Genomic DNA, 25,007 nt, shown 5'->3' with positions numbered 1-25,007 from the left:
GCTGTTTGTCGTTGTTTACCAGTGAGTGGTGCTCTTAAGCTGAACAGATCCACGTTGTCTGTGTTTTCGGCAGGATGAATCAAAATTTCAATTTTGTTTGTACTGGCTGAGGTATTTCTCATTCTACAACCTGATGCCCAGTGTTCTGCGCTGCCACACTTATAACAGTGACTACACCTTCCATCCGGATTGGACAATTGGCACTGCTGACACAGTTTCCTATTTACAGTCTTTAGCTGTGGTCGATATTTTCGGTTCGGCTGTTCACCCACTCTCATTGGCTGGGGCTTAGAGGTCTGGTGGCTCTGGTGGAGCAATTTGAGTGGTGAGATCCTGAATAGCTTCACATATAGCTTTATTACCTTGATCAACCTTTTCCATCAGTGTATCACGTTTGTTTGTCTCACAGTGTTTATTCTTTTTGTTTGGTTTGTGCACGTAGCTTTCCTTTCCACATTCCTCACTTTCCTCACTAACTGCTGCAACTGTATGCAGCTGTCACTTTCTCCAAAAGGACTTCATCTTCAACTGTCGGATTCTGTAAGTATGGCTTTATGTCTGCACGAATCGCGTCATCATGGAGGCCAGTGAGTACTGTTTGGAGGAATTGATTTTGGATAAGCTCTGTGCTGTACTTCAAACCAGATTTAACTCTTTCTGAAGCAAAAACAATTTGTTGTCTCAGATCCATAGCTCGCACTAAAAACTGAATGGGTGTTTCTTTTGAATCTTGAACAGTGCACGTGAGGGAGTGGTACAAATCTGTAGCATCCTTCTCAATGTAATGAGTCCGTAATATCTGTCTGAGAGCTTGCAATGACAGATCAACTCTACTTTCAAGATAACTCTTCAGTTTTGTTCCTGGAGCTATAGCTTGAATGACAGCTTCTACGACTTCTCCCTTATCATATCCCTTTTTCAGTGCTCTTTGGATTTGTCTTTCCAAACTGGTGTACGCTAATTTATCCTTTTGGTTTGGTTCTCCAATTTGTCCAATTATTTTTAACTCTCTTCTGTACAGTGGATGGAAAAATGAAACATTTTGGGAAGCTGTTCCTGTTGCATTCGGGACAGAAACATTTTCTCCTTGTTCATTTGGATTACTGGGTGCAATATCATTTTCAACTACCGGGTGACGCTCTTGTGCTATTTGTTGGAACTGAGCTACACCATTATCGTCAATTTTCCCTTTGATTTCCTCAATTTTGTCATTTACTTGCAGCAAAAGAGACATCCCTTCATCCTCTTGTGAAATAACATCTTCCCCTTCTAGATATTGGAGAATATGCCTCCTGAGTTTACGAGGTAAGTCTTTGTCACTTTTTTCCACTGTTAGACTGAGTGCCCAGCATATGAGTCATTCTACGAAACGGGTGCCATTTCGATGTAGCAGTTTTCCAAATTTTCATGAAGAACAAACTTTTTTTTCTTTTTCTTACAATTTTAAAGATATGTTAATCCTCCAAAAAAACATATTTTCCCACCTCAGGCACAAAATCCTTGATAATATTATCCTTTTTATTCAGGCAAGGGAGTCTTTCTTTTACCACCCCATCACGGACAATATGTATGCCAGTAGAGTAGTAAAACAAGAAATTTATTTTTTAAATCTAATGTTTTCCTAATAGTAAAATGTCCCTTTTTTGGAAGCCATCAATAGAAAGTCTGTAAGTTAATCCATTTTTTTATTCTTAGTTTTTTTATCTTGAAATATGAATTTGACATTTCAATGGCCTTATTGTTTATACTGAAAAAACGAATACACTTAAAAAATACAAATAAAGTTACATTTATTTGATTAGTTCAAACAACAACAACATCATTCAACATTAATTTTTGTAAAATTTCACTTATTTTACATACAATTGTAACAAAATGACCCTGTGACGGGGTGGTGACTGATGTCACGGAGTGGTTCACTGTGACAGGGTGGTATGGACAATGCATTTATCTATATGATATGCTTGTTTTAAACTTTATACAACTGGGGTAGGGAAACATTAAACTTAGAGATTTAATGAAAAAACATTGGTGATGCTCTGAAAAAAAGAGCATCATATCAGTGACAGGGAGAGTCGCATCCACACATCCCTCTGTATTTCCATGTGGCGGGAAGTCACAAGCTGTGGTGCTTGAATGATTTCAAGCACATCATCGAAGAGATACCAGAGGAAGTCATCTCTTGGAGGCCAGAAGAACCTATTGGCACCAACACGGTGCATACACTTTACAAGGGCATGTGTTTCGTCTGTTTCCATGATGATCCCAGGATACAGGTCATTATCATATTTAAGCACGCACCACTTCCCAATGAGAACTTCACTATCCCAAGCAATTGCTTCTGTTTGCACCTTTTGGACCGTTTTGTTAAAAGAGAAATGCTGTGTGGTGAAGCACTGACATCTTAGCTGGTTTTGCGTGGAGCACATGCAACTAACTTCCCGGTAAAGGATTTCTCCTGGAGTAATTGTGACCACTTGGTGGGTTTTCATTGTGGATGGCACTGGTGGAATCTGGCCTGGCATCTTTTCCATTGCCTGCTCCACTGCTTCTATCTGCATGTTATAAAATGTAACATTCTTCATTTAACACCAAGAATGTGTGAGTGAGTAAGTGAGTGAGTGAGTGAGAGTGAGTGAGTGACTGATTAAGTGAGTGCTAGAGATAGTGATTGAGTGACAGTGGTTGAGTGAGTGAGTGAGTGAGTGAGTGAGTGAGTGAGTGAGTGAGTGAGTGAGTGAGTGAGAGAGATAGTGAGTGAGTAACAGTGAGTGAGTGAGTGAGTGAGAGATAGTGAGTGAGTGAGAGAGAGATAGTGAGTGAGTAACAGTGAGTGAGTGAGAGAGATAGTGAGTGAGTGAGTGAGTGAGTGAGTGAGTGAGTGAGTGAGTGAGTGAGATAGTGAGTAACAGTGAGTGAGTGAGTGAGAGAGATAGTGAGTGAGTAACAGTGAGTGAGTGAGAGAGAGATAGTGAGTGAGTAACAGTGAGTGAGTGAGTGAGAGTGAGTGAGTGACTGATTAAGTGAGTGCTAGAGTGCTAGAGTGATTGAGTGACAATGGTTGAGTGAGTAAGTGAGTGAGAGAGATAGTGAGTGAGTAACAGTGATTGATTGAGTGAGTGAGTGAGTGAGTGAGTGAGTGAGTGAGTGAGTGAGTGAGTGAGTGAGAGAGATAGTGAGTGAGTAACAGTGAGTGAGTGAGTGAGTGAGTGAGAGATAGTGAGTGAGTAACAGTGAGTGAGTGAGTGAGTGAGAGAGATTGTGAGTAACAGTGAGTGAGTGAGTGAGTGAGTGAGTGAGTGAGAGAGAGATAGTGAGTGAGTAACAGTGAGTGAGTGAGTGAGTGAGTGAGAAAGAGAGAGAGAGAGAGATAGTGAGTGAGTAACAGTGAGTGAGTGAGAGAGAGTGAGTGAGTAACAGTGAGTGAGTGAGTGAGAAAGATAGTGAGTAACAGTGAGTGAGTGAGTGAGAGAGAGAGAGAGAGAGAGAGAGAGAGATAGTGAGTGAGTAACAGTGAGTGAGTGAGAGAGAGTGAGTGACTGATTAAGTGAGTGCTAGAGTGCTAGAGTGATTGAGTGACAATGGTTGAGTGAGTAAGTGAGTGAGAGAAATAGTGAGTGAGTAACAGTGATTGATTGAGTGAGTGAGTGAGTGAGTGAGTGGAAGAGATAGTGATTGAGTGACAGTGATTGAGTGAGTTAAAGAGATGATGATAGTGAGTAATAAGTGTTTGAGTGATATAGTGAGTGAGAGAATGAACAGAACAGGGTTATGTTAACAGAAAAAATATGATTAGCCTATATAATAATCCTTGATTTCCACACATTCAAATGGGAAGCAGAACCACCCCGTCACATCCCCTACCACCCCGCAGATCTCCCATGTGGTCAAGTTCCTCACCTAGCATACATGCATTCTATCTGAAATATATATATATATTTGCATTAATAATGTAAAATAAAAAATAAAAACCAGTTTTCCCTTTCTATTTTGCATGACAGGGTGGTTGGTTTAAGCTTGACGGAACCTGCCTAATATGAAAAATCAACAAATAAAGAATGCAGAGGAATGTCAGTACTTGCCTGCTTTTGTTCTTGGCGGCAAAGAAGGCTACAATGATGTCACTTCCGCTCTCTGATGTAATTTAAAGCAACAGTACATTATTTATAGATAAAACAAGTTAGTGTGACGGGGTGGTAAGTCAAACTGAGGGACGCACACAATAACAAAATATTTACAAAAAATAAGTTTCATTTTGAATAAAATATATCTTATGTGAAAAGGAACATGCACAAAATCCTGAAAATAATAAATGTTTAAAAAAAATACATAGCTTATTTGGTGATATTTCAGATGAAAATGTCATGTTGGTCAACATGGACATGTGAACTTGGCTATGAACTAAAACAAAATGATTAAAATAGTATGTTATACTTTAAAAAATATATTTTTATCATATATCATGTTAACAAGAACACTTGCATGAATACATTTAAGCTTTGTAAACACATTTTGGGACATGTTTGTGCCTTATGCATCTCATCAAATGTTGCGGACCCAAACAGCACCCGTTTCGTAGAATGACTCATATATGATTCAACTCTGGTGCTGTCAGTGTCAGTAACTTTTCTTCTATCTCAGCTACCAGCGTTTCCCACTCAGACGACATCTGTTGCCCTTCTGACATGATAGAAAACTTTTACCTTCACTGCTTCGTCTGGAGCATTGCAGTATTGACGACTTCGGTAGCTAGGTAGCTCGCAGATAGCTCTCACCAATGTGTCGTGGCTAGTCCCTCGTTACTCATCTTGCTTGCTTCGTGATGAAATCCAACTGGGCGGGAACACCAAGTTTATGTTGCACACTTAAAACAGACTCCGTCTTCCTTTTTGCAACTTTATTTAGCCAGTTCTGTTGAAACTATCTTTTTTACACGAAGCAACACAACATCTCATACCAGCCGGGCTATAGCCTACGTTCCTTCTTTTTTTTCCGTCTGCGCTGGCCTATCACATCATCATAACTGAACTTTCACCTCTCAGTAACATAAATCAGAATAATTTCCAGAATATTTATCGAATTAAATTACAATGAAATTATAGTGATTCCCCTTACATAGTTCTAAACATATCCCTATTCTAGGAAATTATGAAATGATAAAATAATACTTATAAATAATAATTCTAGGTCGCAACACAAGCACACATTGGAAATGCAACGCCCCTTTCCATAATTGCGAGCTTCATCTCTCAAAATAAATGTAAAGACAGTTAATAATGTCCTTAGTTTTACCATCAGTTCAAACCCCAAAGGGGAACAGAGTCAAGTGACAGACACAGTGATGAAGCTCATATGCCATGGTTAAAACAGTTGACTGATGTGACCGTCTCTCTCTTTCTCTCTCTCACATACACACGTGCGCACATTTTTTTTCTTTGCAGATCTTCTTTATGCACCAAGAGCTTGTAACACTCCAAAGAAAAGGAAAAATTTAAATCACATCAACCCCTTTAAGGAAACGATGGATGGTTTTTATGCTAAAGTAAAGTGAAAGACCGCTTCTTAAACCAGAGAAGGTGAACGTTGGTATTCTTGTGCGGTGGAAAAACATGCAAGCACTGTCACAGGCAGCAAGTTTAGTTTTACTTATCTTTTTGTTTTCATTTTTAAAACTTATCTTTGCTGTTTACGTCACATTATGCAGGCTTTTTTTATTATTATTTTTATTTGATTCCTCAGTGTTTGCTAAACGTTCTGTAATTTATTAGTCATTAATACATCATGTGGCGTATACTATGCTATGCCTCATCTTATTCGTTTTTGTTAATAGACATTTTGTAATCTATTTTGTCATTATATCTTGTTTTAATGTTGTTGTGCTTTTTAATAAATAATAACAATGAATCCACCTTTTGTTTTAGTCTTAAAGAGTAAAAGGTGTATATATGTAAGCAAAAAAGACAATTATCTTTTATTGTAAAATGTAACAAGATCGCGAAATCGAAAGTGAAAACATCCAAAGCCTGGCTTATATCAGAGAAAAAGAGGAACTTGTTCACAAGATTCAAATGACAAATAATAGCCTATACTGGTGAAAAACAGCTGGTTGAATGTTAACCACTTTCATTTCCATATAGGCCTAACTATGATAAAAGTTCATCAGCATGCATTGATTAATCCCATGTTGTAGCAAAAAAAAAAAAAAAAGAGTGTAAAAGACAATTGAAAATAAATGAAAAGCAGTATTTATTCAAATTAATTATTTGAAATAGTTTATTAAACTTATACCTCAAATAACTTATGTAAGACACTGAACAATGTTAGCTTTTCATTTATAATTTATAGCTCATCCACGTGAAAAACAAACAAGACTTGACAGATGTGCATTTCTTGCTGAAGCACTGACATTATTTCACCATTGCAAAATGATGTCAGTCTGTTTCATAAAGACTTTGTGCATTTGAAGTCAGGCCTTGATCCAAATTTTGAAAGCTTCTTACAGTACTTATTCATTCTTTGTTTTAAAACATAGTTCCAATATTTTACTCTATAATCACAGTATGTTCCTAATATGTTTTGTGAATGATACTGCTGGTATTTGGTTTCAGATGTCTTTTTTATTTTTGCTATTTTTGATTTTCATTAATTTTAAATAAAATTATGCATGAAAAATGTCTAACCTATATTCACTGGCAGCAAAACTGACCATGTGACTTGGACTAAGTTTGTGCTTTAGAGGATATTGCACAGATGGTAGCCTATTTTCTCTGATTTTATATGTAACAAGATCAGTAGAATCATGGTTTTTAAAACCAAATGTATGTTGGTAACATTCGGGGCTACTCTAAGAAAATAACAGTTTAACAAATTTAATTTGACAGCTCCAGCAGGGTGCATTGCCACAACCCTTTCACCCTCCCATTTAACAAATTCCTCTTTTTGTGTTACATAAGTCATCTGTGTTTACTGAGGTCTTGCTTCTAATTACCAGCACTGCTCGATTGCAACTCAGATGCACTCAGAAAGCTGAAGAAAATAGTAATGGCATAGCATTCATTTTAGCAGTTCTTCTCTTTGTTACTGTGTGTTTAAATGTTTCGAAGTAGCAAATAAAACAAAGATTACTGGATTACGTTTTGCAAGAAAATACTACTATTTCAGTCTCTCAAAACGGTTAAACTGTATTAATCAAATGTTATTTATCAATCTGTCTTGAAGTCAATGGTTGAATTTTATCTTCACAGAATCTCAGAATGAGTGTCATGTTTCGTAAACATTTATTTGGTGCCAACTTTATCTGAAATTTAAAATGAGAAACTAAACACATTTTGTAATTTATTAAATAGCAACATCCCAACACCTACTAAAAGTAACATTTAAATAATAATCATATTAGGCCTATTGTTGTTGTTGTTGTTGTTGTTATTGTAGCCCTTTTTGACATGCACATGATGTAACCTCTTGGTATGCATATGGAAATTCCTTCACCTTGATAGGCTACTACCTGATAACCACTGCGCAGCGCAGACGAACACCAAGCTTCTCCAGCATAAAATTCACAATCAGTTTGTAATAATTTCAGGGTCGCATAGTTTACGCATGCGCAAAAGCGCTGCCCCTTCTTCCCTCCCCCCACAACATAACGTGGATCTGTCGGAGTCCGGTTTGTTGGAGCGGTTTGTCATCAGGAGGCCAGAGGTTCTTCGCTCTTCATCAGGGCCTCAGCCCATTGAGTTCAGCTTCATCAGAGCAGGTCACATCACACCTCATCCCAGCATGTCTAAAAAGAGCGAAAAACCAGCGGAGGGCAAAGAGCTCGAGAGCAGCTGGAAAGACGCGATCTTCAATCCAAGAACTGGAGAATTCTTCGGTCGGACCGCGAGCAATTGGGGTGAGCTGACAAGGCTGACACAAACCCTATGAACGGCATCATTCACACATCAACTCATGTATGCAAGTTGAAATGAGCAGCTTACAGAAATATAACCATATACGGCGGATTTTGTTGCAGAAACTGTTCAGCCACAAGCATTTCAAGCATGAAGAACCCATAGGGTCATGAATGAAGGATGAAAATGGGGAAAGCGATCGTTAAGGCATTCCGACATCTTGATGTCATCAACTCTTTCACTGATAACATCAGTGGCAATTTCGTGTCCACTCTCTGTGTGTTTTGAATAATCTACAGTGATAAATATGAAGCCCAGTGCTCAGCATCTTCAGGTTTTAGCAGATTTTCTTCCTGTAAAACGATGGGGAAAAATCTGAGAATCTATATGATTATGTTTAAGGAAATGGAAGCGACAGCAGTCCATTAACTACATTATTTTAAGGTGTTATTTTTAAGGATTTTAAATGCAACGAAACGACTTAGGTTACGTCAATGTTGCGCGTGCCGAAGATTCGTTTTCGGTGTGGCCTGAAAATTCACTGTGGTGTGAAAAAGGAGCCTCTGCAGATGCTAATACTCTTCATTAGACACTAATGAAAAAATTATAATAATATTTTTATACCACACTGTGGTTTTCAATCTACGTAGGGTACATATGTTTATTTATCAAAGCAAGGCTATTGTTTACCTTATCTACCGAAAACGTTTGTGCGCTGATTCCATAATGCTATCCTTAAAAAACAACATTATCAGAAACTGTGTGCTTAAGTTATTGCTTAACGTAAGAGAAAGGCTAGTGTCATTAACCTTCTGTCCTCACTGACCTCATCGGAATGCCTTGGCTAGTAAAACTAGTCTAAAATATTAAAGACATGCAGAATGAATAGTCTTCATACAGTCATAATAACGACCCCGATGGTCTAGAAACCCATTTATTCTTGTTCGTTCTGGAAAGACCTGAACGGCAACGTCAGAGCGGTCGGTAACATCAAAGTGACGTACGTCTCTGAGCGCCGTGACGTCGTCTGGCCCGTGGGGAATATGAAAGGGTTCAACGATCAACCTCTGAATGGAAAATAACATTATTTTACAACAGGTGATTGCATAAATGAGTTTTAACTCATAAACATAAATGTTTAGAGCCAATTTGAATTTCATCATGATTCATCAGTGTTCCATTCTCATAATCACTCAAAAATTTATTAACAAACTCTCTCTAATACTTTACTAATGCTTTTAAATTGTTTTCCTAAAATTTTGTTTGCTGCAGCAAAATGCCTTGCAGGTCAAAGGGGTTGAATAATTTTGATTGCAACTATATATATATATATATATATATATATATATATATATATATATATTCAATTCAAGTTTATTTGTATAGCGCTTTTTACAATACAAATCGTTACAAAGCAACTTTACAGAAAATTATGTTTCTACAATATTTAGTAGTAGCTTATAAGTGGTGACTGTCAGTTTGTGTACGTATGACAGGATTTTTAGAAAAATCAATACAATACGTAGTCAGCAAGACGATGAACATTATTAATATTATTAATAATTAATAATTATTATATGATGCAGTCACACTTGTAGCAATATTTGTTAGTTCTGTTTGTTAATTCAGGGTTAGCATCATCTGGGGTCCTCTGAAGGTCAGCATCATCTCTTCTCAGGTGTTCTGGATCCAGACTGGAGCTTGTGTAAATCCTAGTTACGCAAAACATAGAAACAAATAGAGACATCATTAGCATAGCCGCTGATCCAACAAAGTAAAATTAATTAGTTTAACCCAAGCTAAAGAAGCGTGCTCACTTTTTCCATGCTTGTCTGGTTCGGTCACACAACCGCTCAGGACAAAACTAGGATGGAAAGAGTAGTACGCAGAGCATCAAAAATTATAGGCTGTAGTCTCCCTTCACTTTCTTCACTTTTCTAGAATACCAGAATAATCAGGAAAGCTAAAAACATCATAGCGGACCACTCTCACCCTGCTCATCATCTCTTTAATCTCCTTCCATCAGGAAGAAGATATAGGAGTATTAAGACTTCTACATCACGTTTCAGAGACAGCACTTACCCTCTGGCTATCAGACATCTGAATCTGCACTGACTGCTAGCAGCACTTTATTAACTGTATGCACTGTGCACTTTCTCTGCCGAGGGGTATTGTCTTGTCTTTTTTCTGCGGGGTGTTGGTCTAATGTCTTACTGGTTGCTGGGTATTGTTGGTGTACATTGTCTGTTTTTTGTACTCATGATGTTTGTCTTTTGGGTTATTTACGTCTGAGAGTTGTACCAAGACAAATTCCTATCAACTTGTTGACATGGCAATAAATTTATTGAACATTATTGAACATTAGAATAAGAATGCACATTTGATCAGATGCAACTATACTCACAATTTAAGAGATACATTATTCAAACGCTTGACGAAAGTGATGCGTTTTTAATCTAGATTTAAACAGAGAGAGTGTGTCTGAACCCCGAACATTATCAGGAAGGCTATTCCAGAGTTTGGGAGCCAAATGTGAGAAAGCTCTACCTCCTTATATATATATATATATATATATATATATATATATACAGGGACGGACTGGGGACCTGGATTTTCTCCCAGATAGGCCCGTACACAACAAACAGTCACTACTGTTGCACAATATTACAGCAAACCTGTTGCATTTATGGCAAAAAACATCACTAAACCCATGGTGACCCTGCTCACAAAAACAACAGAAACCATCAAAGAAATTCTATTTCCACTACAAATACCACTACAAACCATCAACTTTAAACCATTAAGTATTGGTATCCTGTAGTGTGTTTTGGGACATATTACATTACGATTAGTGGTTTTAACAAAAGCCACCAGGCGACCAATTACCAGTAGAGCCCAACAGGCACCAGTACCGTTTTCATTAAAACCCAAAAATTTTCATTATAACCAGTAAAACCATTACAAACTATGTGAATCAGCGTCACAATACTCACACTGCACATGTGCCACAGTTGCAGGAGCTACTTTTGTTTGTGAACGAATATAACTGGGGCGCCGTAAAAGCGGAGTGGGGGTTAGGACGATTCCAGGGGCCTGACGATAGAGGGGGGCCCCTGAGGGGGCAACGCGATTGCACCATTTCAACCAGAAAGTTAAAAATTATGCTTTTTTTGGCAGGGCTTAATTTTTTCAGACCTGCCTAGCAACAAATGATTACTGTGTACTGTGTTTCAGGCCTCATCCTCCTCTTTTACTTGGTCTTCTATGGCTTCTTTGGCTGCCATGTTTGTCTTCACTATGTGGGCAATGCTTCAGACGCTGAATGACGACACGCCAAAGTATCGAGATCGGGTTGCGTCCCCAGGTGCGTTTTTCAGTTTTACAAACATTGACAGTAATTATGAATTGAAAATTGTAAATTAAAAGGGATATTTTCAGTTGTACATGTTATTCAGCTATGAGTTATTTAAAATATATATATAAGTAACTTTTTTTCTATTTTGCAGGGTTGGCTATCAGGCCAAACTCTTTGAATATAGTTTTTAACAGATCAGAACCTCTTGGATATGGCCAGTATGTCCAGCATCTTGAATCGTTTCTGCATCGTAAGTGCTCTACCTCCCCCACCTTTTAAATAATTTCTCATCTGGTTGTATAGTACTTGTTTATTTACAGTTTCTCTATTTTTCCATTTCCAGAGTATAATGACTCAGAACAGGCCAAAAATGACTTGTGTATGGCGGGTCAGTACTCTGAGCAGGATGAGGAACCTCAGAAGAAGGTGTGTCAGTTCAGGAGGAGTTTACTCCAACGTTGCTCCGGCATGGAGGACACCACTTTTGGCTATGCTAAAGGACAGCCCTGTGTTATTGTCAAGATGAATAGGGTGAGTAACCTTACATACACTGTTGTTCAAATAGTTAATTTTAATAATATTTCTCAATATTACTATAAATTACGCACTACCAATCTATTGTCTTCAAGAGTAAAAATGTCTGGGTATTCATATCAACTTGACTTAGGGTGAATCAGGCTGATATTGTGTTGTTCTTAACCCTTAGATCATTGGTCTTAAACCAGCTGGGGATCCATACATCAACTGTACAACAAAGGTAACAAAAGTCGACCTGTTTAATGGGGTGCCAAATAAAGAATGATTTACATTTTTTATATTAAGATAAAGTAGATATTAGTATAAGACCATAAATTACGTATATATGTATTTGTGGTGTTTATTTGTGGTTTAAAGCTGCAATTTGTAAGAGAAATTTAGAAAATGGAACTAAAATGGCACAAATTCCTCAACACAACATGCTGGCTGTGTCTGAGAGTAATCACAATCAAGGTCCATGTCTGGCCTGCTAAAGATTCTCGAGCAATTACTTTCTCGTCTACTAAACCAATTTCCGTTATCATTATTCTTTTGCTTATTATGGCTTTGGTTTGCTAACTGAGGGCTCATGTCTAGATATATTAAAGGTAAAAATCATATGGCCAATCAAAGTGCAAGATGCGAGCTAATCAAAGGTCTGATTGGTTCCCACACAGCCCCTCCCCTGTTTCATTGCTCTGTAAAACAGCAAAACCGTGTTGGGTGTTTGTAGTTGCCAGCGTTTCTGCAACTTTCTTAAGGATTTCAGTTTTAAGGTTTGATTTATATGTTGTTGTGTTTCCTGCTTGGATTTCTAATTGTTAGTCCATCCTCTCTCAAGGGTGTTTTTTTTTTCTTTTCTCCCTCCTTTTTTCTTTGTCTCTCATGTCTTTATTGCATGCTGCCAGTTGAACTCCTTTGTAAAGTGATGGGTAAGATCACTGTATATCTGGTCTCTCACATTCTCCCAGTCTCTATTTTTTGCTAATAGCGTGATTGAGTATGTCTCTTCTATGCTTTATCATTCCTTACATTAAATTTCCCACAAAGCCACAACATACACATATTTTGCACAATCTTGTGAGAATTAGGGATGCATCCTGATTTGTTTAATATAATCAAAACTGAAATGAAATAAACTAAATATAAACCAATGAAAACTACAACATTATTAACAAAAAAATTATGTACAGTGTGAAAAAACGGATGATATTTTTGTGATTTGTTAAAGATTAAATAAGTGTTATTCAATTATTAATGTTTTAATGATTAACGTTGAGCGTTAGATGGCAGCTTTTTTAAAAAAAGTTGAGAAAGTGAGCTGCACAGTTAAATATCTGTAATATTAACCGATTTGGTACTGATATCTCATGCATCCCTAATCAGAATCAGTTGTCCATTATCACAATGGTTACCATCTGAATATTTTCTTAATGAGTAGCTACTATTGAACAAGAAAGACTGCTAATGAACAAATACTAATTCATTTGCTAGTTACTAATTCGTCTGCTTTGTCTGTTCTCTGCTGGGATACATTATGCTCTGCATCCAAATGTATTTTTCTGCTGCAGCTACTGTATATGTCATGGATGATTTATATTATTGTTAGAACTACATCAAACGGCATCATCCACTCTCACCAAGTGACAGCCTGCTGTCTTCAGTTGTCTGATGGTATTTTCTTCTTTCTCTTCAGAGTGGGAAACCTCTCCAGATGCAGTATTTTCCCCATGAGGGGAGTATTGATAGGATGTACTTTCCTTACTATGGGAAGAAAACACATGTAAGTATAAAGCTTTTTTTACATAATATATGTATGTGTGCTGTGTGTATTATGTATATATAAATACATTCACATGCAGGTATATATTTTAGAAATATATGTTGTTTATATATTAAACGTATTAATCTCTGATATAAATTATATGAATATTGACAGGTAAATATTTTCTAAATATATACTCTGTGTGTGTGTATGTGTGTATATATATATATATATATATATATACAGTCCAGACCAAAAGTTTGGACACACCTTCTCATTCAAAGAGTTTTCTTTATTTTCATGACTATGAAAATTGTAGAGTAGATGTGGAATTATATATGGAATTATATACATGTACATAACAAAAAATGTGAAACAACTGAAAATATGTCATATTCTAGGTTCTTCAAAGTAGCCACCTTTTGCTTTGATTACTGCTTTGCACACTCTTGGCATTCTCTTGATGAGCTTCAAGAGGTAGTCACCTGAAATGCTTTTCCAACAGTCTTGAAGGAGTTCCCCAAGAGATGCTTAGCACTTGTTGGCCCTTTTGCCTTCAGTCTGCGGTCCAGCTCACCCCTAAACCATCTCGATTGGGTTCAGGTCCGGTGACTGTGGAGGCCAGGTCATCTGGCGCAGCACCCCATCACTCTCCTTCTTGGTCAAATAGCCCTTGATGCCTTCAGTGTGACTCTACAATTTTCATAGTCATGAAAATAAAGAAAACTCTTTGAATGAGAAGGTGTGTCCAAACCTTTGGTCTGTACTGTATATATACGATTAATCATTTGACAGCACTAGAATAGCTCACCCTTAAAATGAAAATTTGCTGAAAATGTACTCACCCTCAAGCCATCCGAGATGCAGATGATTTTGTTTCTTCATTGGAACAGTTTTAGAGAAAATGTTAGTATTACATCATTTGCTCACCAATAGATCCTCTGCAGTGAATGGGTGCTGTCAGAACGAGAGTACAAAAAGCTGATAAAAACATCACAATAATACACAAGACAAAGTCCATAAATTAACATCTTGTGAAGCAAAAAGTAATAAACAAACCCATTATCATCAAGATTTCTCCAGTGAAAGAGGATCCATCGGCGAGCAAGTGATGTTATGCTATATTTCTCCAAATCTCTTCCATTCAAGAAACAAAATCATCTACATCTTGGATGGCCTGAGGTTGAGGAAATGTTTACCGAATTAGAATTTTTTGGTTAACTATTCTTTTAAAGGAATGTTTCAGGTTCAATAACATTTAAGATCAATCGTCAGTATTTATAACATAATGTTTATTACCAAAAAAAAATAAAAAATACACTTGTCTGTTCATTTCTTCAAAAAAAAAGTAGAATTAGGGTGGATTGCAGTGAGGCATGTACAATGGAAGTGAATGGGGCGAATTCATAAATGATACAAAATTATAGTATAGTATAAGATAACAAAACTATGTGTTAACAAATTGTCCTTTTCTGTGTATCCAGTTATAAAACATTGTTGCCATAATACAATACCATAGACTTATGCAAAAATTATGTGAACTGCTGTTTTACTAGTAATTATATTATGATTTAGTTTAACTTGTATTAAACCCAGAATATTCCTTCATTATATAATAATATGACATATAGTAGATATAGTATTATACTATATAGAATGACAATATGTGACCCTGGAGCACAAAACCAGTCTTAAATCGCTGGGGTATATTTGTAGCAATAACCAAAAATATATAGTAAAATATATATCATGCCAAAAATCATTAGGATATTTAGTAAAGATCATGTTCCATGAAGATAATTGGTAAATTTCCTATTGTAAAAATGACTATTAAAACGTCAGTTTTGATTAGTAATATGCATTGCTAAGGACTTCATTTGGACAACTTTAAAGGTGAATTTCTCGGCCAAATATTGTCCTATCCTTACAAACCATACATCAAATGAAAGCTTATTTATTCAGATGTATACATCTCAATTTCGATAATTGACCCTTATTACTGGTTTTGTGGTCCAGGGTCACTTATAATACTACTACATCTTAATTTAAGTGTGTAAAGTGAAGTACACTTTTTTTCACCTTGGTTTTTCTGTCTCTGGTCATCTATAGGAGGGTTATGTTCAGCCTCTGGTTGCTGTAAAGCTGATGCTTAAGAAGGAAGACTACAACTCTGAGCTGTTTGTAGAATGCAAGGTAGAGGGCTCCAACCTCAAGAACAACGACGAGCGTGACAAGTTTCTCGGTCGCGTCACCTTCCGGGTTCTGGTGACCGAATAACACAGCTTCTGGTACAGACGCTGAAGGGAAACTTGCACTACTTTTCTCCCTTTTGTCCCTGTCCTCCTTTTAAACCCCCACTGTATGTCCTGCTTGTCCTCAGCAGGTCTCAAGGACCTAACTTAACTCTCCTCAGACATGCATGACTGATTGATTTCTGTTAATGAATCCCACTCACCGTGTCTTCACAGGATCCCTGTTTAGACTTCTGTCTAGCACCGCCTCCTGCTGAAGACATGAGTGTCTCTGAACATTTAATTGTGTTCAAACCCTGGCCCTCGCATTCCCTAGATGTTTTGAACTCTTTAACGTCATTACGTTGTACTCTTAAAGGGATTTTGTTTACATTGTGATCGAAGAGATAAGTTAGTTGATATCTAAATCCTTAGCTGGTGTTTTTGTGTTTGTGTTGCTCTGTGTGAATATATTTAATGATCGTATTGTCATATTGCTAAAAGATTTATGAAAAAAAAGAAAAGAAAAAAGTGGCATTATTTGACACACTGTTGAAATATGAACTACGTAAAGAGCCAAATTTGTAACCTAAATTATTTTCATAACCTCTGCATGGATCCTCTTTCATGCAGATGCCTTAAGAGCCATTTAACATCTTGGTACAAATGCTATTTTGACAAATAAAAAGAAAACAAATAAGTGGTGGTTGTAGATGTCTGTAATATCCTGGATGTACCACAGGATGGTGTTAGGATATAATGTTGTCTAACAGTAACTTTTTTTTCGTACAAATTACAGTTGTGTTGAGTAGCTTTTTTTGCATTTACATTTGAACTCATTCTCTTACTACACTGAATCATGTGTTTGGCGCCATATGTAATATACGTTTAATTTAAACATGTCACAGTGCTCAACCAAACATAGCACTGTGTGTTCCTGCCAACAGCTATCAATAAATCAGCAGTTTGCGTCAACTGATTAGCTGACCACATTTAGTCACAGACATGGGAATCTGTTTCAGTCTGTACATAGATGGACTTTAAGCTGGCCAGTGTTTCATATAACTGATGCAGTCATCTGTTTAGCGTACAATTCATTTTAAAGTTTTTTTTTATTATTATTATATAACTGCTTAGTTTTAACCTTTTTAAGGTTAATCACATTTACTTTATTCTATTGACATTCCTGGTTTCAAACAGTAATTAAAAAAACTTTTTTGGATTGTATTAAAAAAAACAAACACTGCCAAGTAGTTTCCATATTATATAATAATTTACTTTGGTCTGTGAAAATATTAATTGTAGTCTAAAAATAGATAAATATATATATAGGATGCAGTTATTTAATTTGGTATTAAAGTATTATTAAAATACATAACTGCTATTATATTTCAGGAAATAGTTGGATTTATTATTATCATATTTTGAGTTCTTTGGTGTTAAAAGTGTGAGAACTCCTGGCTTCTGACAAACACGCCAAAATCAAAACTCCCAACAAGATTTTATTTTTCCCTCTGGATGTGAAAGGACACTCTCACAAACACTGCTTCTTACACACATAAGCTAATTTTCCACATTAGTGGTTATTGGTTCACATAAGGAGGAGTGGCATCTGTTTGGCTTAATAGGGGCTTTAGCTTTACCGTCTGAAGAATTTTCTGATTACTACTTCTTCAGCAAAAATCAATCATATGCAGACCCGCATATTAATAGTAATATCCACATCATCTCTACATGTACAATGGCTAAAAAAGCAGATTTTACAGTCTTTAAACACAGGAAGCAGATTCATTCATGTGTACTGAACCCCACTGGTATTTCTATGCTCTCAGAGGTGATCATAAATTGGTAAATCTGGTGAGAGTGACTTTTCTGGGTTCAGCAAATCAGACTGGAGGTTACAAGGATTAGAGGTTGATTTAAGTACGCAAGTATAAGACAGATTATCGCCTTACAAGATAAGAGTGGAGTTCTGAATTCAGCCCAGAACTTCTCAGGCGGTCTGTGATTTGACTCTTTAATCTGGGGAATATATTTTGAGTTTTTTAAGAAAGCGCCAACATGTGGGTACATTTTAAGAGCACTACATGAGAAATTAAACTTCTGATTTAATGATCTCACATAACTCCGTTAAATTTGCTGATTTGAAACCGACTTAGCACCAAGAACCAACGTTATGGAAGGGGGGAAAAGCTAGGAAATAAATCCGTAAAAGAAATAAACTTTTTATTGACTTATTTTGAATACATGCCCCTGTTGAATATCTGAAATCTCTAAACCTTATATAAAATAACATCCAGTCATTATTACTTGCCTCAAAAAGACACAGAACAAATAATTCATTTGCAGACAGGTAGTTTGGTCCACTTTATGTCACAATAAAAATTGTTTGCTCTTGCTCATCATCATAGAAGCAACACCACTCAAGACTAGAAGAGGGCATAACCTCCACCTTGGTTACATCGTGCAACTGGTGAGGATTTAGCAGATGAATCAGTGCCAATGCCCACTATTTGTGCCCTTGAGGACTGACCTCTTTCATCTGAAGTTATCTGTAAAGGAAGGCTGCCTGCTGTGTACACATTTACCACTCTGTTATGATGGGACATGATAACGAAACACAAATGGAATTACCTTTAAATGCTAAACAATCAAGCTCTGATTTCATTTCATTTCAGAGCTAATAATATATGTTGATTTATTAATTCATATTTATATGTACATATTTATACACACAAGGTGCAGAATCAGAAAAGCACTGCTATCAAAGATCACAAGCGTGGAGGTCATGAGTTTACAATTTGTGCGACATTCTCTACAACAGAGATCACCAGAGCTCTGTTAAGCAATTACATTCAAATGCACTTTGTTAGCATGTAGATGTTTGCCACAGCAAGCAGGCCCACATGGAATCTGTGAAATTGCAGGACCCGCCATTACAACATTTTTGCATCCTTCACAATTATTCTGTTACACATTTTCACAAATTTGACCCCGTGATGGACTAGCCATCTCTCCAGGGTCTTTCCCTATCGCGCTTGAGATGCTGGGACAGGCTCAAGCAACCCTAGGACAAATGGTTGATCGATTGGTGGATAGAGGAACTTTGGCTCATTTAATTTTGCTTTCAGCTACCTGTAAGCTTGTAGAACATACCACAGAATTCCGAATTCAAACAACAAGAACAAATTCCACAGATTCTATCTGGGCCTGACCTTCAGTAGCCTCTTAAAGTCTTACAAAGAGTATGTGTACAGTAGATGCCAATTATGTACTAGCACACAGTGAACTAATCCACAAAATAAACTGTGATTTGGCAAGGCAAGAGATGTTCGAAACCCAAGCTGCTGCTTTTTAGGTATGACTCCACTTTGCATATCCACGCATCTCTGCCTTCTGATCACAAACTGCTGCCGATTACACTGAGTCGCTATTGTTACATAACAATCTTTAGGTGGCTTGTAGTCTTCTACTCTTCTAGCATCTTCTCAATAGGGAATAGTACTTTTACTTGCTCCCCCTGTTGGATAGGAGGTTGACTACGTCACGAGACATAAAGGAACTGAAGAGAAGACCTTTCCTGACTGGTCCAAAGCTCAATCCACCACATCATGGGTGGTCTAGAGTGTTTCTCAGACCATGTGGCTGTGCAGCTGAAGCAACAAGAATCTCCTTCTATGCTACAATGGACTAATGTCCCAACTCTTTTGTCATGGTCCACTCTTCTTCGACACAGAGCACAGTTTCATTCATATTAGTGATGCCATTGAAAGCATTTGCTGGGGTGGCTGGATTGGTCCTCTCACAGAAGTGTGCAAGTGCCTGATTTCTTATCACCATCTAAACCACCAGATGATTCTTTCCGGTTGGGGTCGTTGAGCTCATCAAAGAGTCCAGTGTCAATCATCTCCTTTTGCCAGGCAATGGACACAGCACCCGTGCTAAACTCCTTGAAGAACTTGTCATCCTTTGCATCAAACTCTATACCCTTGATTTCAGAGAACTCAGCAATGTCACCTGTATCCTTTGCATAGACAACGTTGGGTTTGGGCACCCAGGGTGGATCGATAAGGCCAGCCTCCAAACGAGCAAAGTTGATGGACTTGAACCACTCATGCTTCCTTGGATCATCACCCCTGTGAATATAGTACAAGTAACAATTACACAATCTGGTCATTTGGGAAAAAGGAGTTTGATGCATTTCACAATCTTGCCAATATCTGGTTCAAGAACACCAAGGCTTTTGGTCATTATAACATTATAAAATTATAAAATTGGCCCAAAAGAAAGGATATAGGTTGACCATATAGGATTTTAGACCTAGAAAATCATATTTGCCCAGGTATACAAATTTGATACAATAGCTCTGACCTGTAGGACACTATCGAAGAATATTGTAGTAAAAGATTCCAAACAGGTTAGAGTCCACATATCCTGCTTTGACACCTCCGATCACACTGAAGGATCAGGAGGTTAAGAGGGATAGAAGGACTTACTTGCAGCCAAGACGTTCATCAATCTTCTTCTTGATGAACTGCTTGATTATGTCTATGGTGGGGGCGTTAAAGTTCTTGTGCTCAAACTTAGGTTCCTCGTTAATGATGCGCCTCTGTACCTCCTCCTTCTCCACCTTCTCCTTCTTAGCTTCAGGGCCTTTGAACGGGGTGTAGCCAGCTACCATTTCATAGATACTGCAACCAAGAGCCCACCAATCCACTGATGTCCTGTATGGGGTTTCAGTGAGGATTTCAGGTGCCATATATGCACCCGTTCCAGCCTGTGAAAATAGAGCCAAAGGGTTTGAGGGACAAAAGTTCAGACTGAACTTTTTTAATAAGATCATTTCCCATAGGAATCTGTATAGATTCTTTGTATGAAACTGACAAACAGATATGCTCCTCAAACCATGACAGAGGAGTTTATTAAGGTAACAGCATTCTAGTAGTAGAGCATTTTATGTAAGTATTACCCTACTTGTACCTCATTTTCTCTCTTTGCCAGAAAGAATAAGCTTAATTGTAATCCTCTACTACCTGTCAGGAGTCATGTGCCGATCCACTGTGATGAAGCGGACAGTCTGGTTATATAAAGACATCCATTCTTAGGCTCAAATGCACATGTGCACCTTTGTGTACAAAGATATGCTTTCACTTAGAGTCATTCATTACTAACTAAATTTACTTGCATGGCTTTAGAATTAAGACAGACCACTATGGGTACTTAAAAATACATTTATGGAATTTAAGGCATGATAATATATAGTTACAATATTATCATACTGAATAACTAATATGTTCCAGACAAAAGCATTGTTTTTTGGCTAAATAATCTATCCCTAAGCAGGTAATTTGCTGGCAGTCTAAACTTAGATATAGACTAGAACTAAGATATAGTAATCAGCAGGGTTAGGCTCAGTCAAGCTAAAATGTTTTTTTAAACATATAAAATTCATGGGACAAATATATAATGTAGCGCTTCCCCAGCCTTTGGCGATCTGATCAGAGACAGATTTGTGTAATTCTGCCTAAGAGGATCAGGAGTGTAAAGCCAACCAAACCCCCGGTGGTTCAGCTTGGGCTTCAACTTGCATTGAGGACTCAAGAAGGGCACGGGATAATAAGCTTTAGGTCACTGCATGAAAGTTGTTTCATTTTGACATTTGACAATATATCAAAAATGAACAAGTCATGAGGGGCAACACTGAGTATGCAACCTCATTTTTTTCCAGCAGAGTGAGCTTAAGAAATATAAAACTAAACAAAACAAAAACAATGTAAAGTTGAGGGACAACACAATGAAAGTAGTATATTCCCTCTTTTATATGCACAATGTATATTTACAAATGCCATTTGTCATTACAAATGTAGCTTCTAACACTTTAAACCATTTAGTTGGATAACTACTTTCTAAAACACCTTCTGGGAATAAGTTAAAGGTTCAATTAACCTAATTTATGTTGTGCTGTAATTTAATTGGTCATTTTTGTTACCTATGGAATAATTCCTCGAACAAGCTTTCAATTTACCTCCGTAAATCTTGACCAAAAAAAGAAAAACGGTGTTTCATCAACCATCATTTCATCAGTCAATTTCATCAAGCTTCCTAGTTGCTAATGGTGATGGAATTTTACTATCAATAATGTTGCACTACATTAATAAACTTCATAATAGTTATAGATTATTATCCAGGTGTGATTATTGCACCTCTTGGGTAAAGGTGAAGCACTTGTGGGCCCTCTTAATTAAGTAACCTTATCTTAGCTACAGCTGAGTTTTAATGCAGAGCTTATTATGAAATTAATACTGATATAACTGATATAGTGAAAAAAATTTTTTTTATGAAGAATCCTCCTAATCACAATTGTCTGTGGCGTACCAATGCAAAAGCTTAAAGCAACGATGAGCTAAGGGTGCAGGTAAGGACACTGCAGCTAACTGCAGTCTTTGGGTCTGTTCACTGATGTAGCTGTACTCAGGTTGATGAAGATCACCAGGAATTATATAACAGACAAAGAATACCACACGAACATGGCCGTAATCCTGATTGACTATGTAAAAGACGGGTAATCTAAGGTGCCTAACAGTGTTACTGAAAATATCTGAAAAGTCCTGGAGACATACAAGGACTGCTAAACATAAAGTAAAGAAAAACTTTAACTAGATTAGGGATCTCAAACTTTGTTCTGAGGACCACTGTCTGTAATGGGATCCAAGTGACCTGCAAGTTGATGGGCTAATTTAAAAAGTGACTAAAATAATGACTAAAATTGCAAAAAGCAGAAAAGTCTATTAATAAATTAAGTATTTAACTAGCTGATTGGGTTAAATTTATCATGTAAGTGTTTCTGTTTTCTCACAGTGATGTAGCTCGGAGGTATGTGTCAGTGTGTGACCCAACTTAGCTAATGAATAGTCCATATATATATCATAATTATGGATTGATGTTCCCCAAATCTCCAAATATCATATGGAGTTTTAGACAGTCTCCTTTAGTAGTTTGAGAATGACTCTCCATGCTATTTATCTCATACAAGCACACCCGGTTGTTATCTGTGCCTTTAATGGAACTGATCACAGCATAGATGCGATCAACTCACCTTCTGGGTGGTGGTCTTTCCAACAGGAATCTCCACAGCGAGACCAAGATCTGAAAGACGGCACTGGCCTTGGCTATCTAACAGCACATTCTCTGGCTTCATGTCACGGTACACAATGTCCATGTTATGCAGGTGAAGCATCCCGGTTGTAATCTGTGCTGTATAATAGACGATCCGTTCCATTTCGATACCCTTCTCACCAATGTTATAGATGTGATACTTGAGGTCACCTCCATTCATCAAGCTCATGACCAGACAGAGATGGGTCTTAGTGTCGTAAGCATAGGCCAGGCTGACAATGAACAGACTGTTCACCTTCTCCAAGATCTTCTTCTCTAGCAGGGCCATTTTCTCGCCATGTTTCTTCTTGAGGCGCTTCTTGCAGAGCTTCTTGCAGGCATACATCTGGCCGGTGTTCTTAACCTGCACTGCACACACCTGGAAGTGTATGTGATTGACATGGTTAAGCTTGAGAGACTACATCATGATATCTTTGATTTAAGACATTTTAGCATCTCCTAGTTAAGGCTGGGCATTTAAAATATATTCTTATAGATTGCACAACCTACCTCTCCGAATCCGCCCTTTCCAAGTGTCCTGAATTCATAAAAGTACTTTTCAGTGATTGGCTGTTTCTCGTACTCTTTCCACTGCAAAAACTTTTCAAATAATTCGCTTGTCTGGTAATCTGTAAACGGCTTGCCTTTTAGGAACTCTTTGGTGGCCTCCTTCACCTGCCCCATCACCTCCTCGAAGTCTTTGTCAGTAACCGCTTTGCACTTGGTTGCTACATCTCCAGTCAGGAAGGTGAGGAAGCTCTTGGAGCCATCTTTGCAGAACTTATTGATGATATTTGTGCGGGCCTTGTCTTTGGCAGCGGCCTCTGACAATTCCCAATCATTCAGATCATCCAGAAATTCTGCAGCAGCATTGCACTCTGGCCCTGCTTGATCCAGGTACTGGCGAAAAAACCTTTTTCCGATAGGTTGCTTTTCGCAGAGGGATTCAAAGTCCTTGTCCAGAGTCGACCTGAGTGCCGCACATTGTTCAGGCTTGGGTAGAGAGAGACTTCGGCGACGTTTCTTCATTTCCTTGTCATCACCCCCTTGGGCTTTTAGGTAGGCCGTGTTGGCCACCAAGTTATCAAGTCCCCCCATGTCACACATTGTGGCGGCTGTGTCGGGTTAGTCGCCCCACAGAAAGGGAAAGCTCTACGGTATCAGGCTAGAAGATGCTACTGCCAGTGCGTTTGTGTGTGACTCGCTTCGAAGCCAAGGCGCGAATGAGCCACTAAGACACACTGACAACCCAGTAATTACTCATTTAGAATTAAATACCTGCAAGGGATTTTCACTTAAGTATATTTGTGTGGTCTATACTCAGCTACTATTCAAGGAAAGGAACTTATAAGAGGGTTCTCCTACTAAGAAGCTTTAGGGCTGACTATATTTAGGAAGATGCAGAGCGCTAGTAAACGGATGGCCATCGGGCTCTGTTGTCTAAACATAAATGGTGATATGATGAGAGAGAGAGGAGCAAAAATGTGAGAGCTAACAGCTCAGCATTGAGTGTACAAAATGCTGAGACTAGCAGGATGCACTAAAACTTCCTCCTGTTGTTTATAGGCCAATGGCTAATGTGCTATTGCCAAACCAAATAACATTTATTTACAAAATCAATAATACCATTTTGAATCATTTTACTTACTGATTTGAAATATTAGCAGTTTGCCTATTTGTAATTTATCATAATCATTTTGGCAAATATACTTTTTTTAATTTTCAAAACAACTGATTCAGAAGGATTTGTTGTAAGAATCTACTGACAGTCAAAAAGTGTGTCAATATGTTCCTGCCACATGCTTCTGTCTTTTCTAGAGTACGTTCACTCAGCTGTTCATCCTGAGCTATCACATTTTGCATATGCTCTGGCACTGTGTGATCACGGTACAAAATTATGCTAAATTATAAGAATGTGGGATTTAAATCCTACTTTAAAGAGAAAAGCTCAATTTTGTTCATTATTGAGCATGTCATAACATTTATGCAGGAATAAAGCTGATAGATAATAAGTACAATTTATGATGTAGTGATTTACTTTGAATGCAAGTAAAAGGCAATAATCTTGTGTCACAAATTCTGATGAAATATGATAT

At 37.5% G+C, this 25,007-nt stretch overlaps 2 protein-coding genes across 2 annotated transcripts; one reads left to right on the top strand and one right to left on the bottom strand.

The window, feature by feature from the left end:
• The first annotated feature begins 7,694 nt into the window (after positions 1 to 7,694).
• On the top strand, positions 7,695 to 16,456 carry atp1b3a (ATPase Na+/K+ transporting subunit beta 3a). Its single transcript, XM_059502144.1, is given in 8 exon segments — positions 7,695 to 7,891; positions 11,124 to 11,161; positions 11,163 to 11,253; positions 11,396 to 11,494; positions 11,588 to 11,775; positions 11,951 to 12,001; positions 13,457 to 13,543; positions 15,635 to 16,456. Coding segments are annotated over 8 exon segments (837 nt in total). The 5' UTR covers positions 7,695 to 7,776; the 3' UTR covers positions 15,803 to 16,456.
• A 1,508-nt stretch (positions 16,457 to 17,964) lies between these two features.
• grk7a (G protein-coupled receptor kinase 7a) lies at positions 17,965 to 24,154 on the bottom strand. Its single transcript, XM_059502143.1, has 4 exons — positions 23,422 to 24,154; positions 22,853 to 23,290; positions 20,253 to 20,533; positions 17,965 to 19,892 (listed from the first exon to the last, which is right to left on the bottom strand). The coding sequence occupies exons 1-4, from the start codon at positions 24,016 to 24,018 to the stop codon at positions 19,559 to 19,561; spliced, it is 1,650 nt and encodes a 549-aa protein (XP_059358126.1). The 5' UTR covers positions 24,019 to 24,154; the 3' UTR covers positions 17,965 to 19,558.
• Between the last annotated feature and the right edge of the window lie 853 nt (positions 24,155 to 25,007).

The sequence above is a fragment of the Carassius carassius genome, chromosome 20, assembly GCF_963082965.1.
Source record: "Carassius carassius chromosome 20, fCarCar2.1, whole genome shotgun sequence".
Lineage (NCBI taxonomy): Eukaryota > Metazoa > Chordata > Actinopteri > Cypriniformes > Cyprinidae > Carassius > Carassius carassius.
The sequence above is the reverse complement of the archived record's forward strand: the minus strand, read 5'-3'. Positions and strand labels throughout refer to the sequence as shown.

What these genes read in the sequence shown, in the direction of transcription:
- grk7a (XM_059502143.1), bottom strand. Translation starts at nt 24,018, where the DNA reads ATGTGTGACATGGGGGGACTTGATAACTTGGTGGCCAACACGGCCTAC. An exon ending in GAAAGGGCGGATTCGGAGAG is followed by an intron (nt 23,291 to 23,421) that starts GTAGGTTGTGCA and finishes ATACACTTCCAG; the next exon opens with GTGTGTGCAGTGCAGGTTAA. An exon ending in GATGAACGTCTTGGCTGCAA is followed by an intron (nt 19,893 to 20,252) that starts GTAAGTCCTTCT and finishes CTATATTCACAG; the next exon opens with GGGTGATGATCCAAGGAAGC.